General features: G+C 36.4%; 4 protein-coding genes across 7 annotated transcripts; 2 read left to right on the forward strand and 2 right to left on the reverse strand.

The window, feature by feature from the left end:
* Positions 1-120: 120 nt before the first annotated feature.
* LOC105693090 (anaphase-promoting complex subunit 10) lies at positions 121-1,256 on the reverse strand. The gene is made up of 3 exons (XM_012412775.3): positions 1,033-1,256; positions 581-833; positions 121-486 (listed from the first exon to the last, which is right to left on the reverse strand). The coding sequence occupies exons 1-3, from the start codon at positions 1,055-1,057 to the stop codon at positions 195-197; spliced, it is 570 nt and encodes a 189-aa protein (XP_012268198.1). The 5' UTR covers positions 1,058-1,256; the 3' UTR covers positions 121-194.
* An 89-nt stretch (positions 1,257-1,345) lies between these two features.
* Positions 1,346-5,095, forward strand: LOC105693122 (Bardet-Biedl syndrome 7 protein homolog). Its single transcript, XM_012412826.3, has 13 exons — positions 1,346-1,624; positions 1,692-1,890; positions 1,985-2,153; positions 2,253-2,329; positions 2,397-2,652; positions 2,723-2,988; positions 3,407-3,596; positions 3,667-3,747; positions 3,835-3,978; positions 4,089-4,210; positions 4,271-4,380; positions 4,475-4,751; positions 4,909-5,095. The coding sequence occupies exons 1-13, from the start codon at positions 1,483-1,485 to the stop codon at positions 5,045-5,047; spliced, it is 2,172 nt and encodes a 723-aa protein (XP_012268249.2). The 5' UTR covers positions 1,346-1,482; the 3' UTR covers positions 5,048-5,095.
* LOC105693120 (transcription factor E4F1-like) lies at positions 2,693-9,365 on the reverse strand. Of its 4 annotated transcripts, none has more exons than XR_001103451.3 (10): positions 9,195-9,365; positions 8,715-8,981; positions 8,130-8,642; positions 7,873-8,032; positions 7,553-7,771; positions 7,275-7,417; positions 6,535-7,178; positions 6,334-6,449; positions 4,799-4,874; positions 2,693-2,887 (listed from the first exon to the last, which is right to left on the reverse strand). XR_001103451.3 is itself a non-coding variant. In XM_012412824.3 (8 exons), the coding sequence occupies exons 2-8, from the start codon at positions 8,964-8,966 to the stop codon at positions 6,431-6,433; spliced, it is 1,950 nt and encodes a 649-aa protein (XP_012268247.2). In that variant the 5' UTR covers positions 8,967-8,981; positions 9,195-9,365; the 3' UTR covers positions 5,087-6,430. The 4 variants fall into 4 exon arrangements, 1 of the variants encoding a protein (XP_012268247.2); XR_007278406.1 differs by lacking the exon at positions 2,693-2,887 and adding an exon at positions 3,741-4,632; XR_007278407.1 differs by lacking the exons at positions 2,693-2,887; positions 4,799-4,874 and adding an exon at positions 5,087-5,949.
* Positions 9,366-9,841: 476 nt separating this feature from the next.
* LOC105693121 (transmembrane protein 184C) lies at positions 9,842-12,498 on the forward strand. The gene is made up of 6 exons (XM_012412825.3): positions 9,842-10,624; positions 10,740-10,776; positions 10,874-11,151; positions 11,254-11,460; positions 11,555-11,770; positions 11,854-12,498. The coding sequence occupies exons 1-6, from the start codon at positions 10,377-10,379 to the stop codon at positions 12,161-12,163; spliced, it is 1,296 nt and encodes a 431-aa protein (XP_012268248.2). The 5' UTR covers positions 9,842-10,376; the 3' UTR covers positions 12,164-12,498.
* The last annotated feature ends 442 nt before the right edge of the window (positions 12,499-12,940 follow it).

The following is a 12,940-nucleotide window of genomic DNA, read 5'->3' on the forward strand; positions in this document are numbered from 1 at the left end:
AATAATGTCTTCATGAGTACACACATTTTTTTTTTTGGAAGAGGATCACTTGGCTGTTGTATTTCCGGGAAAATTCGTATGATGTCAATAATGGCACATAAATAAACGTTCAATGTAGACTTGTTAATCAAACTTCATGTATTTTATCAAAAGGTACAAGCAAGCTTGTTGCTACAAGCATCTTATTTAAAAATTTATCTGATAGTTGCGTACCTTTGAAATTCATTTGTTGAAAACTGACCTGGTATATGTGGTGCTGGTGGCCCTAATATGTCTTGAGCTGGACTGTGTACTTTTATTTGCCTCATATGAGTATCTCTACCATTTTGGTGATTTGTTATTACAGCAATTTGTATCATGAAGGTTCTAATTGGTCTCTCATTGATATCTTTGATGGGAATCACTACCCAGCCGCTAGGCTCGTTCAAATCCATCACTTCGACTTCCTGAAGATCATTGAAGTTTGTTCCAGCTCTGACGCTTATTCTGTAAATACATCATGTAATTTTAAATGTTGATGCATATAATGCTTACATAGAGTCATCATGAGACATGAATGGATTTGAGAGATGTTTTCTACCTGCTTGGTGTATAGCTTTCATCTAATTTGTAGTCTGTGTAAATACAAATATCTCTAATAGTTGTTTTCCGTCTGAACTGGATATTTACAAGGTGAGGTAACTGGCCATCTGACTGCCAGTACGTCTCTGTTATATCGTCTCTTAGTTGATCCACGCCGAATCCTGGTTTGCAGGAAGACAAACTCCATATTGCTTGATTTCCAACCTCTCGAACACGACCAGCAAGCTCTTCTTGGACCGGATCCACATCACCTATAATGTATTGATATCAAGGTATAATGTAACCACATCTGTATGAAATCCTATGAGAATAATTACTAATCTATAGTATGGTATGATGGTTTGAACGGATGTTCTAACTGAAAAATTAACAGAGGTCGAAGTGAAGTGAAAATAATTTTCATGCTTCTATTACATATTTATGGTAATAAAAATAAATTTATAAGCCAACCTCCGCCGCCTGTCTTGTTACTCATTTATGAACTACTTTGAGGTTACCTATAACTCTAAATAAACTCTATGAATGTCAAAATGTCACAGTTTATACTTCTAATAATTATTAACAATGTATGAACTGTTGAGATCTCCTGTACGACGACGAACTCTTTGTTTTATACAGCAAGAGCCGTTGATTGACAGAACTTGATGCTTGACGCAAATGTCAAAACATTGCGACAATTCAAATACAAATGCTACACCATTTTAGCGACAGGGGCGGAAATGACGTCATCGCGTATCTGAGCCTTGATTTTTGAACATTGCTTGTGGTCTTTATGATTCGAACTGTTACTATGGTAAAATCGATTTTCTACCTGTTTTGTGATACTGTCCTGAATGTGAAAGAAATTAAGAATATGAATATGGTGTGCCGTTGAACGACATAAAATTACAAAGAATCGAAATGACGTTGTCTTTGACAAGGATTGATTATACCGCTGTTGGTTCTACTTCACGAGGGACCACGAGATTACTCCCTGTGCTTGATTCTAAACAAACACAGAAATTTGTTGTCGGCGATCACGATGGAATATTGCACATTTATGGTAAACATTTAAAGAGGTAGTAGAAACCATTGATGCATTCTTATACTATCATTTTTACGGCAAACAGGTATGAAAAAGGACGATTTGCAGCTCTTTTTTAAATCTCTACCAGGACCGAAGATTAGCAAAGTCGTACTCGGCGGGGTACTTGGTAATCAGAAGGATAAAATATTCATTGCCTACGAGAGTTCTGTCAAAGGCTATACTAGAAAAGGAAAAGTATTCTTAGAATTTGACACCAACCTATTGGATCCAATTTCTTCTATGTAAGTGTAGAATCGAATGAATCCATATGCGTAGTAACGGATTGAACATCATTCTACAGAAATATATTATTTCCTCGTCGGTTTGTCATTTCAGATGTGTTCTTGGACCAGATTTGGTAGCCTGTGCTAAAGATCTGTACCATCGGTATCACGACTGCAGAGATGCTGATGCATATTTGGCTGGAGAGAGAGTGATGGATGCTATACTTCTACCAACAGATAGCTCAAACGTTATTGCTGTGCTTGCATGTGGGGACTCTGCTGTAAGTATATCGTATGGTTTAATAGATACGTTTAAAAAAATATAAGTAATGCGTCAATAACATTATAAATGGAAACTTGGTGTGTGCTTTTTACGTTAGGTTCGTGTTCTACATGGTGGTAAGACTCCAACTTTACTGAGATTAACTACTATTCCAACAATACTCGTAGCCTACAGGTATGAATTTTACATTTGCTTTAATTAACGGGTCATACTCATTATTGATATAAAATATTTTATCCAGAGAAGGTGATGTGGAATCCAGAGATCGTATTCTGGTAGGAGCGATAGATGGTAGAGTTGGCTTATTAATTCTCCAGAATGATAAGACTTTGAGAGTCACATGGCTACTTAATAATACTGGAGCTGAAATCACATCGTTGGACACCTATGAACTGCAGGATGGTTTGGACATTATCGTCGGACGACAAAACGGAATAATCGAAATTTTTGCCTATCCCGAAGAAGATGATAGTAAGCCTGTATTAAAATACCGTCACGTAAGCAAATCTCAAACATCCTCAGTAGGGTAATATAAAAGTCAGTATCATTACTCAAGAATATTTGTAGAATTGCGGCGAGAGTATCAGTACTGTTATTGGGGGCATTGTTGGAGATGCGGGATATTCCGAAGTTTTGGTAACTACGTACTCCGGACGAATATTTGGTCTCACAACGAAACCACCTGGTTTGTTAGAAGCTGGCCAGGATGATGGGATGGTAGCGAAACTGAAACTAGAAATTGAGCAATTAGAACAAAAAATAATTCAAGAAAGGGAGTCTTTTGATCTGGTAACCGATGTTTTAGCACCACCAATACTGTCAGTTAATTACAGGTAATGGTAAAGGCTTTGCAATACCAGTTTGACCGAACAAGAAATGACCGGGTAATTTTTAAATCGATCGAAAAAAAATTTCTGAGTAATATATTATAAGCAAAAAGAGTCGATACGTATTTCGGCGTTCGTCCGAAATATATTTTTTTCAAAAGTTACACATATTCAATTTTGATCCGAATCTGAGGTCCATTTGGCTGGTACTGAAACTGAAGCTTACTGGTCGCTCATTTTACATCAAAATTGAATGTGTTATAACTTTTCAAAAAAAAATATTTCAGACGAATACTTAAATATGTATCGGCCTTTTTTGCGTATATAATCAACGATCAAAGTTTCGTTTGATCTAACAAATATGGGGTGAAAAAATCGTTCAATCCATCCGGATTGACGTGGAATTTCCTAAATACGTGTTTAGGATGCTGATCAATAAAGAAGATGCATCCTACACTTTGTCAATTGAATTGGAAAGTCCCATTGATAATGTGCTACTTCATTCCGATACTCCCGTGGATCTGCTTGACGTTGAAAGTAACAGTGCTGTTGCCAGTTTATCAGCATGTGATCCTAAGTCAGGAAACTATGTTCTGGCTACTTATAGATGCCAGGTAAAATGGATTTTCAATTATAGGATATTTTTGACGAAATTGCTCCTATATTTTTTTCGTTGTAATTCAGATTAATACGAACCGATTAGACCTACGGCTGAGGACGATCGAAGGACAGCCAGGACGTTTACAAATTTACGTGACTTCACAGGTGCGATCATATTTTATTATAGTATGGCGCCAATTAAAACGGAGTTCTCAAAATTTCCTGAATTAATAATTCGATCGATTATGCAAGGTTCAACCAAAATGCTGCCGCCGAATACAAATTCCCATACCAGCATTATCGTTCCACTCAAGAATTCACAAAGATGAGAATACTATGGTACTGGGCGGACCGTTTAATGAATTAAATTTACGTGGTTCATTTACTGCTGCTGAGGTACGTTAGCAAAGTATGAAATAAGAACACATTCCAGTTGAAAACTTGACTAAATACTGGTATTTAGAATTCTGGTAATTTTCACATGATTTTTCCAACTGTCATTACAGATTCATGCTTGGCTCTCATTAGCACTCCCTGATGTTCCTGAAAGACCACATTTGGAAAATGGAGAGGGTTTCCTGATATTTACATCTACCTTCGTTGGAACCATGCTTAAATGCAATTACAAGTATTATTGACAATTAATGATCATCATGTCTTCATGTTTTCTAATTTATTTGCTCTCTAGAAAGGGTACTGCGATTTTTATGGGTGAAAATATATCGAGCATTATGATCTTGCGTGACATATTGACTGGGGAAGCTACCAAGAGAAAAATAAAGCTCGATGTTTATTGTAGTAAGCTATAATTAGTTTTATATCCTAATTTAACGTCTGGTTCATGACGGTAGAAGTATGTAAGAATCATGACAATTCTTCGTTTTATTGATAGATGTGATTGAAGGAAGCGTATCAAGGGTATTGGATCTAGTGCTTCCCCGGATCCAAGCAGCACAAAAGCTGCAGGAACAAATCAAAATTTTAGATGCTCTCCAGGAGTGGGAACTTAACACAATCCCAGATCAACTTTGCCCAAGATATCAAGTATTACTGAAAGAGGAGACAAAGCTAAGATCAGAATTTGCAAAGGATCCTGATATGCTGGAAAGATTATATGGACTGATTACTGATTTATACGTCGATTGGAAACGAGCAAAGGGTGGTCGAAGGTGTGAAAAGCTTAGAACAAATTATTCATGCATATATAGCTTATTACCTGGGTACTTCTATATATGAAGTTGCTCTAGTATGGAACGTCCAGAAATGACCAGTGAACACATCCAAAGCACTTTCTGAAAAATGTAATGTAAACTTTTAACATTACAGAATCACAAGTATAGTAGCTTCAGAGAAGCTGAGGCCAGCTGTGGAATCACGAGATATAACGTTATTGCTACAGATTTTCACTGGAACGAATAGTTCAATAGATGTACCAGCTTCATCCCCACCTCACATTCAGACCTAAGATCGAGTAAAGAGAAAAATCAATATTTATAAACATAAATCTTTGCATGTAAAAAATATATTTTCCAACATTGACTTTGATATAAACAATTAATTGTTTGGAAACATGATAAACCATTTCATGTTTATTCACTACTGTAACTTAAATTACGACGTTTAAATAGGTATTAGCATAGGTCTTTGTTATATCCTAGATTTTGTTCAATTGGTACAAACTCAGGGCTGTTGAAAAAGACAAAGTTCAATCTATGATAACATTGACTAACGATCTTCAGGCAGACGGATCATGAATTTGTTTCATACTCATAATACGTGAAGTCACTTTTAAAAATGTAAGTTTGCAAAGCCGTTTTTCCAGACAATCAACATCGAGAAATTCGAGGTCCCCTACACCCACTTATCGTTAACGCGCACAAAGCTAGCACTCGGCTTAAAGGGTAATGCTCAAGTCCAGTGCCAGTGCCTGTCCAGTCCAATATTCGAAGACTTTAAACGCTCCCCCTTAAGCCACTCGCTGCCTTGTATCTACACAAACATTTGGTAGATATGAAGCACTCGAAATTCTGATTTTCTGGAATATGCCAGGATAATTCGCTTAACGGCTTCAGAATCCATATTGGACAAGTTAAATTTACGCCCAATGAGCAAAAATGAAAACCCTGACCTATGTACCTAAAAGTTCCCTTGTAAGTGGCATCATTTAAAAGTAGTAAAAACACCTGGACCTTTAACGTACGCGTAAACTATAGTAATTGGATCTATAGCAAAACAGACTCTGCTTTTTTCAAGTTATCTGGAGCGGTATTTATAGTAGCTAAAACTGATTGAACCAGAGAAAGTCTCATATGTCTCATGAGTATGACAGCTCACTGTAGCAGCCTAGATTTTTTTCTGACGATGTATCTGCGAGAATAAGCAATAGCATTGATCATCTTCAAAAATAAGAATTATTTGACTATTTACAATCATGAATAAAAAAATTCAGTTTTACCAGTTGAATTATCATGTCAATAACAAAATATTGCATAACCAATTCCTTTGATCTGTATTATCATAATAATAAATCATATCTTCTATACATTAAAAAAAAAACCAACAGATTGTTTTAAAAATTCACAAGATTTTTTCCCCATACACTGTCAGATACTTACTTCTTTACACTTATATGGACATAGCTAATTAAGATTACTGTGATTGTATTTGAAAAGTACCAGTAATTCAAGGTGATGACCGTTGAGAGGAAACAACGTTTCTGCATTATGAAATTGGCTCTCTTCTAAAACTTACTTGGTGTATGAAATTAAAAGATGAGACTTCTTTCATTTAAGAGCTATTAGATTGGCACATCATCTCATCGATCTGATACATCATGGGTTGGCCAAAATTAGATGAAGTAATACTGGCTGTAACAGAAATATTATATAAAAATAACTTTGGGTCAAAATATAAGGAACAAATTTGATGCACTGATAGCGATTTTGTACATACAGGGTATCAGATGTTCTTACATCTGCTTCTAAAGGATCTCTGTCCGTGCCCCCACCAGTTGTACGTGTAACAGGATAATCTAGATTTTGTTCACCTTCATGCGGCAAAATACTCTCAGGATTATCTTCTGAGGAAACCATTTCAACTCCATTACCTTCGACCTCCAGCTTTAAATCCTCGACTAAACTATTCTGAATTGTTCCGACTTGGGAACCTTTATTTCCATCTTCCATTGAACCTTTGGTTATGTTCGGGCGAGTTACTGGCCTATCATATCTACCTCGAGAATGTGTGTTAAGATGCCTTTTCATGTCACTTCTTACTCTGAATGGTTTTCCACAAACTGTACATGGGTGGGGTTTTTCTCCAGTATGAATTCGTCTATGATTTTGTAAATAACTGCTAGCTCTGAAAGTTTTATTACAGTATTCACATCGATAGTTTTTTTCACCAGTGTGAATTCGTCTGTGGACTATTAGGGAATACTTTCGCGCGAAATCTTTCCCACAATATTCACACTGGAACTGTTTCTGTTCAGAATGAATGCTTGTCGAGTGATATTTTAAGTCGCCCCACTGACGAAAATGACGACCGCAATCATCACATTTGTAAGGTTTATCACCACTGTGCAGCCGTTTGTGGACCTGAAATTTTTTTCATCATATCACGTGGCAAATCATTGTCAATCTTTGCATGACGAATAAATATTTACATCGAAAATGTGAATTATGATACTATACCTTTAATGCGCTGGCTGCAAAGAAACTTTTTCCACAAACGTCACATTGATGAGGTCGCTCGCCACTGTGAGATCGCATGTGATATACCAAACTATTCTTGTGATTGAAGGATCGACCACATTGAGGACATACAAGCTCATCAACTAGTCCAGATAAAAATAAACGATTAATGATTTTGCAATCAGGGGAAAATCAAAGCCGAGAATAAATGTTTGAGAATTAGCGTGAACATCAGCAAAGTACGAGTAATTTCAACATAAATCAATGAAGATACGTACTTGATCTTCTATTTTTCTGAGACTTCTTTTTCTTGGTGTTGCCTGGTACTTCATTTTCTTCTTTCTCCAATAAATCATTCTCGTTAATTGTAGTTGTTTCCACTTGTTCTTGTGCTCCATGATCCGGTACATCAGAAATTGACCACAAGGTTGATCCCCCATTGACATCGTTTATTGAGCCTTCAGCTTCTTCATCAATGTGGGCTCCCGTTTCCTCAACTAATGAGATAATATCCATATTGATATTAAACGTTATAAAAATTGGTGACCTGCATCCACTACCTTCGGAAAAATTATTTTTTACATGCGCCTGAACTCACCAACGCCCCTTATACCCTCCATGAGATCTTCAGGTTCACTAAACTCTTCGATTACAGTATTTTCAAGACTTTGGACGGTTTCTGGCACAGATATACAGGTAATACTCGTATTTGTAGCCTGTGCAATTCTAGACTCTAGTTTTACTGGTTCATAGTGTGCCTAGAATTAAATGCCATATTGAGATCTCAGGAGAGAATCTATTTGAGATACAAAAGCTGTGTGAGTTTAGTGATGGAGAAGAGAAGTTTTTCTGTACCTTTAGGTGTTCAAAGAACTTCAGCTGTCCACCAAATGAACATCCACACAATTCACATCTGAAGGCAGGAATTTGAACTTCAGCAGGTGGTTGCTCAGAAGCAATGTCCTGACTCAATTTCCCATTATTTCGTCTGACAGTTACTCTTTTAGATTGCTGCTTCAACTTTCTAGGAATTCTCTTCTTATGAGGCAAAGATGTCTTTGGCCCAGAAGTAGGGGCTGCATCTTCGCTACTTTCCGCGGATATATCAATCTCATACTCGCTTTTGACATTGATAAACTCCTGCTTTACATTTTGAGGGATTCTCTTTAACGAGTGTAGCGTTGAATACATTGGAGGTGGATCTGGATCTGGTATAGTTTGGATGTATGCATTCACAGGAGAAAGAGAGTCCAAATGTCCAACGTCTGGTAGAGTAGGATCTTCATGTTGCTGGTTATGCAATTGTTGTTGTTTTTGTTGCTGCTGCAGCTGGACTGCAACCAATGCTGCAGCTAACGTACGATCCTCCTTAATGCAAAATTGACACCAGTTTAGAGATCAATTCTTGGCATTTTAATGTAACATATTTTTAGCAATTACCTCTGTTAATTCATGAGGTAAAAGATCATCTTCAGTCTCGTAATACTGGGTTGCATTGCCATATTCTGAACCAACGCCAGCATTAATCATATCAACGACCATTCCTTCCGGAATTAATTCTCCGTTTAAAGTTAGCAAGGGGACTCCTTTGCCAAGAGATTCAGCGTCTGCTCTTTGTATTGTTATATATTGTGTGCCTTCCATTCCTCCGAGCAAGACAGCTTGCGCTCCTTCATCACCTGGGACTTCCATGATAGTGGATAAACACTGTGGATGATACCAAATGAATTAAATACAAACTTTCATTCAAATAACGTTTGAAACTTGAAAACTGAATTGTGGAGTTGAATTAGTTCAATTTTCCCGCCACTTAGAAGACGAGCAATGACAGCAGGCCCAAGGTCACTGCACCCGCAACTTAGCCAAAATTCTTTCCTTATTGTGAGACAAAGAAATAGATCAGAATCATTAAGCTATTACCTTTCCCGAGATATCTTCTAATCGCTAGTGGATTGGAAGTTTATTTCCGTATTAACCCGATTGATATAAACAAAGAAAAATGTTGAAACACTGTAGACTAAAATGTGACAACAGTGCTTGCTTCTTGACGCCATTAGACCGGAAGTTAATAATACGCAGGCGATTCTCGACGCACCAAATTTATCAACCGATTTTACACTCAATTTTAAGATTTTCACAACGATCTGTGATCGAGTTCAAAATAGGATGTTACACTGATACCTCCACTAAATTCAAAATTATGTTATAACTCAATTGAAACCGCTGATATGATTAAAACTGTGGCTCTACAAAATAAAAATTATTCATCGTGCAGTTGGCACGATGCTACAATAAAAATGCGTATCGCTAGTGAGAATCCTAGTGAAGATGAAAAAATATCCCCACACCACATCCACCCAACTGATGTGCTGATGTGTGCGTGCGGATGTGTGCGAGCGGGTGAAATGTCAAAAATCCGGGAACTTCTTGTATTATTCAACCGCTCATCAGAAGTATTTTCGTCGAATTGTAGTCATTTTATGTGAATACTGAGCTACTTATTCATCGGGCAATAGATTGTCAATATCGCGTCCGGGCTAGTGGATTTTAAAGTGGTTCTTTCATAGAACTGTCAAGTATCAGCTGACTCACAGTCACACTCAATGAAATAAATACTATTATTTTTGTATTTTGTTATGTAAATAATACCGTTGACCACAGAATACTATCATACTTGGACAATATTGTAGATGCAACCCAATAAATGTTATTATGCATTTCTCAACGCAATTATAACCAGCCAAAAAAGGTGATACAGTGCATCATAGGCAAATACCTTTGAACAGAATGTCCAAAGCCTAAATTAAAGGAAAAACGAAATTGTAATAAAATAATGACTCTATTTTTCTTATCATTACTGAAGATAAATCAGCGTGTCAATTTACAGTTATAATACTCTTCCTCCCTATTACTCTTGTTTCCGCTGAGGTCAATCCATTTTAACTACATTGGTTCAAACTAGATTGCTGCTCCATTTCAACGTATTCTTAATATGATTTCGTTTTGAACATTGAAAAAATTTCTATCAATTACCATTGTTAATAAATGAATGGATATGTGAACACATCAGGATTTAATCAGGCTATGTGATATAAATAAGCTATGGCGTCACTTTGTCAGCGTTGGCGAATTTGGATTCTACCATTACTGACGTGCCTTTATACACTAGTCATCATCATCTTAGCACCACTCCTGCTCATAAACTCGATAAATAATGGATTCAGAAAGCAGGATCAAGGAGCATTGGTCGGAGGTGCATTCGTTTTATTGGCTCTACCGATTTCTTTTTATGAAATTGTTCAACACATGATTCATTACACACAGCCAAACTTGCAGAAATATATCATCAGGTATAACTTTATAAGTGAAGTATATTTGAATCTTTGTAGGACATGTAAGAATTGACATTTTTTATGGTTTCTTTTAAACCTTGAATGATATACCATGTACTATTTATTTTTACAGAATATTGTGGATGGTTCCTATTTATGCAGTTAATGCCGTAAGTCACATACTACCTTTAAATTATTTGTTACAGGCTTATTTCTAATGTAAAAATAGCCCTTGTACTAAGTGAGAGCTTTGTCTTTCGTTTACAGTGGCTTGGACTCATTTTCCCTGATAGCAGTATATACGTGGACAGTTTGCGAGAATGTTACGAAGCATACGTTATTTACAACTTTATGATGTACTTGTTGGCCTACCTTAATGCTGATCGTCACTTAGAACATACTCTTGAACTATCGCCACAAGTTCATCACATGTTTCCCTTATGCTGTCTACCTGATTGGGAAATGGGAAGAGAATTTGTCCACATGTGTAAACACGGCATTCTGCAATACACGGCCGTCCGACCTATTACAACATTGATCTCATGGTGAATTTCACATTGGACCAATCTGAAAAGCTGCCAGAAGTAGTAAATGTTCTGTTAATTCGTGACAGGCATCTATAATTCAGAAGATTGTATGTTTTGCAGCATTTGTGAGATGAATGGAGTTTATGGGGAAGGTGAATTCAGATTAGATGTTGTTTTTCCATACATGATTGCCTTTAACAATTTATCTCAATTTGTTGCCATGTATTGTCTCGTACTATTTTATCGGGCAAATTCCGAGACACTGAGACCCATGAAACCTATTGGAAAATTCCTCTGCATTAAAGCTGTAGTGTTCTTTTCTTTTTTGTGAGTCCGATTACATTTACATTAAATAATTATCTTACCACTCCTTTGATCTAGACAACCAGAGATTGAGATAGTGATGTCTTGTTTATTTCAGCCAAGGTGTGATCATAGCATTCTTGATATATTTTGACGTTATATCAAGTATATTTGATACAGACGACACAAACGATATAAGAAACATTTCCTCCAAACTGCAGGATTTCTTAATTTGTATTGAAATGTTTTTTGCTGCAATAGCCCATCACTACAGCTTTAGTTATAAACCTTTTGTCAATTTAGCCCAAAGTCAAGCATGGTGGGATGCATTTAGGTGAATATTACATATGTTTCCTCGTAAATCTATATGTGTTAAAGTTGCTTATTCAAATAATCAACTATATTTTCACCTTACAGAGCGATGTGGGACGTTTCTGATGTACATAATGATATAAAAGAGCACTTGGGAGTTGTGGGCTCATCTTTAAGTCGCAGGATTCGTGGTCGTAGCTCTTATCACCAAACTTGGGGAAGTGCAACGGAGCGCACCTCTCTGTTATCTGAAGTACCACCTCCAACAGCGCAAAGTGCCCCAGCATCTTCATTTGTCGGTTATGATTCCACTGAAGCTGAACAGACTCTATGTAATCCACATGACTCGATTGCCGGATTTATTGACCTGAGTCCTGAGGCAACGGGAAGCAATGATCATGTTGTCAATGCGTAAATAATTAACACAAAGAACCTAGATAAATAAAAAAGAACAAACTGCGATGTCATTTATACCTGTACATAAATCTGTATATTAAACGATTTTTTTCTATGTTAGATTGTTTGTTATAATGAGTTTCTGAGCTGAGAGAATTGTCATCTTGAGAATTAAACTTGATTTTTTCAATTAAAGCCTCAGGTAAAGTGATAGAAAATGTACGAAATAACAATTGCAGGATAACATTTGATCTTGTATGTACGTAAATAAATATGATATAATAAATACAAACGTTTATACACCAAGTTAGAAAAACTGTTACAATAAATGATAATAAAATATTTTCCACATTCCTTCTGCGTCATTCGTCGTAAATTTACTTTGCAACCAAATTTGAAGATAACAAATATTGGTTGATTGACTCGAATTTTTAAGATTCTTACGTCCGCTATAAAATGATCACTGAAATTATTTCGAATCACGGCTGTGATCACGGTCATTGAAAAATGAAAAAAATATCCTCAAAATGATCAATTTATTCGTGTTTTTCGGTAACTGATCGTAAATTTTTTGTACGAGCATTATTTCAACATTCGACAATTTTACAAGCTCCCGCACGTTGCATGATTTTGTGAAGAAATTATAAAAAGTCTAATGAGTAACAAGCCTTAAATTCGTAGTTGAATGCAGCTTTCTCCTATTCATGACCATTTTCCATGCTAATTTGAATGGAAGGATACGATAGAGAATTGCATTTCTTCGATTCCCATTGGCAGAGATAATATTCCAAGTCTG

Source organism: Athalia rosae, chromosome 5, assembly GCF_917208135.1.
Source record: "Athalia rosae chromosome 5, iyAthRosa1.1, whole genome shotgun sequence".
NCBI classification, from domain to species: Eukaryota; Metazoa; Arthropoda; class Insecta; order Hymenoptera; family Athaliidae; genus Athalia; species Athalia rosae.

Bases quoted from the DNA above. Each gene is read 5' to 3' on its own strand.
- LOC105693090 (XM_012412775.3), bottom strand. From the start codon at position 1,057: ATGAGTAACAAGACAGGCGGCGGAG. The intron at 834-1,032 runs GTTGGCTTATAA...AATACATTATAG, and splicing joins TAACAAGACAGGCGGCGGAG to GTGATGTGGATCCGGTCCAA. The intron at 487-580 runs GTAGAAAACATC...ATGTATTTACAG, and splicing joins GAAAGCTATACACCAAGCAG to AATAAGCGTCAGAGCTGGAA.
- LOC105693122 (XM_012412826.3), top strand. From the start codon at position 1,483: ATGACGTTGTCTTTGACAAGGATTGATTATACCGCTGTTGGTTCTACT. The intron at 3,597-3,666 runs GTAAAATGGATT...GTTGTAATTCAG, and splicing joins TGGCTACTTATAGATGCCAG to ATTAATACGAACCGATTAGA. The intron at 4,381-4,474 runs GTAAGCTATAAT...TTTTATTGATAG, and splicing joins AAAGCTCGATGTTTATTGTA to ATGTGATTGAAGGAAGCGTA.
- LOC105693120 (XM_012412824.3), bottom strand. From the start codon at position 8,966: ATGGAAGTCCCAGGTGATGAAGGAGCGCAAGCTGTCTTGCTCGGAGGA. The intron at 8,033-8,129 runs GTACAGAAAAAC...ATTTAATTCTAG, and splicing joins AGTTCTTTGAACACCTAAAG to GCACACTATGAACCAGTAAA. The intron at 7,179-7,274 runs GTATAGTATCAT...AAAAAATTTCAG, and splicing joins TTGCAGCCAGCGCATTAAAG to GTCCACAAACGGCTGCACAG.
- LOC105693121 (XM_012412825.3), top strand. From the start codon at position 10,377: ATGGCGTCACTTTGTCAGCGTTGGCGAATTTGGATTCTACCATTACTG. The intron at 10,625-10,739 runs GTATAACTTTAT...TTATTTTTACAG, and splicing joins TTGCAGAAATATATCATCAG to AATATTGTGGATGGTTCCTA. The intron at 10,777-10,873 runs GTAAGTCACATA...TTTCGTTTACAG, and splicing joins CTATTTATGCAGTTAATGCC to TGGCTTGGACTCATTTTCCC.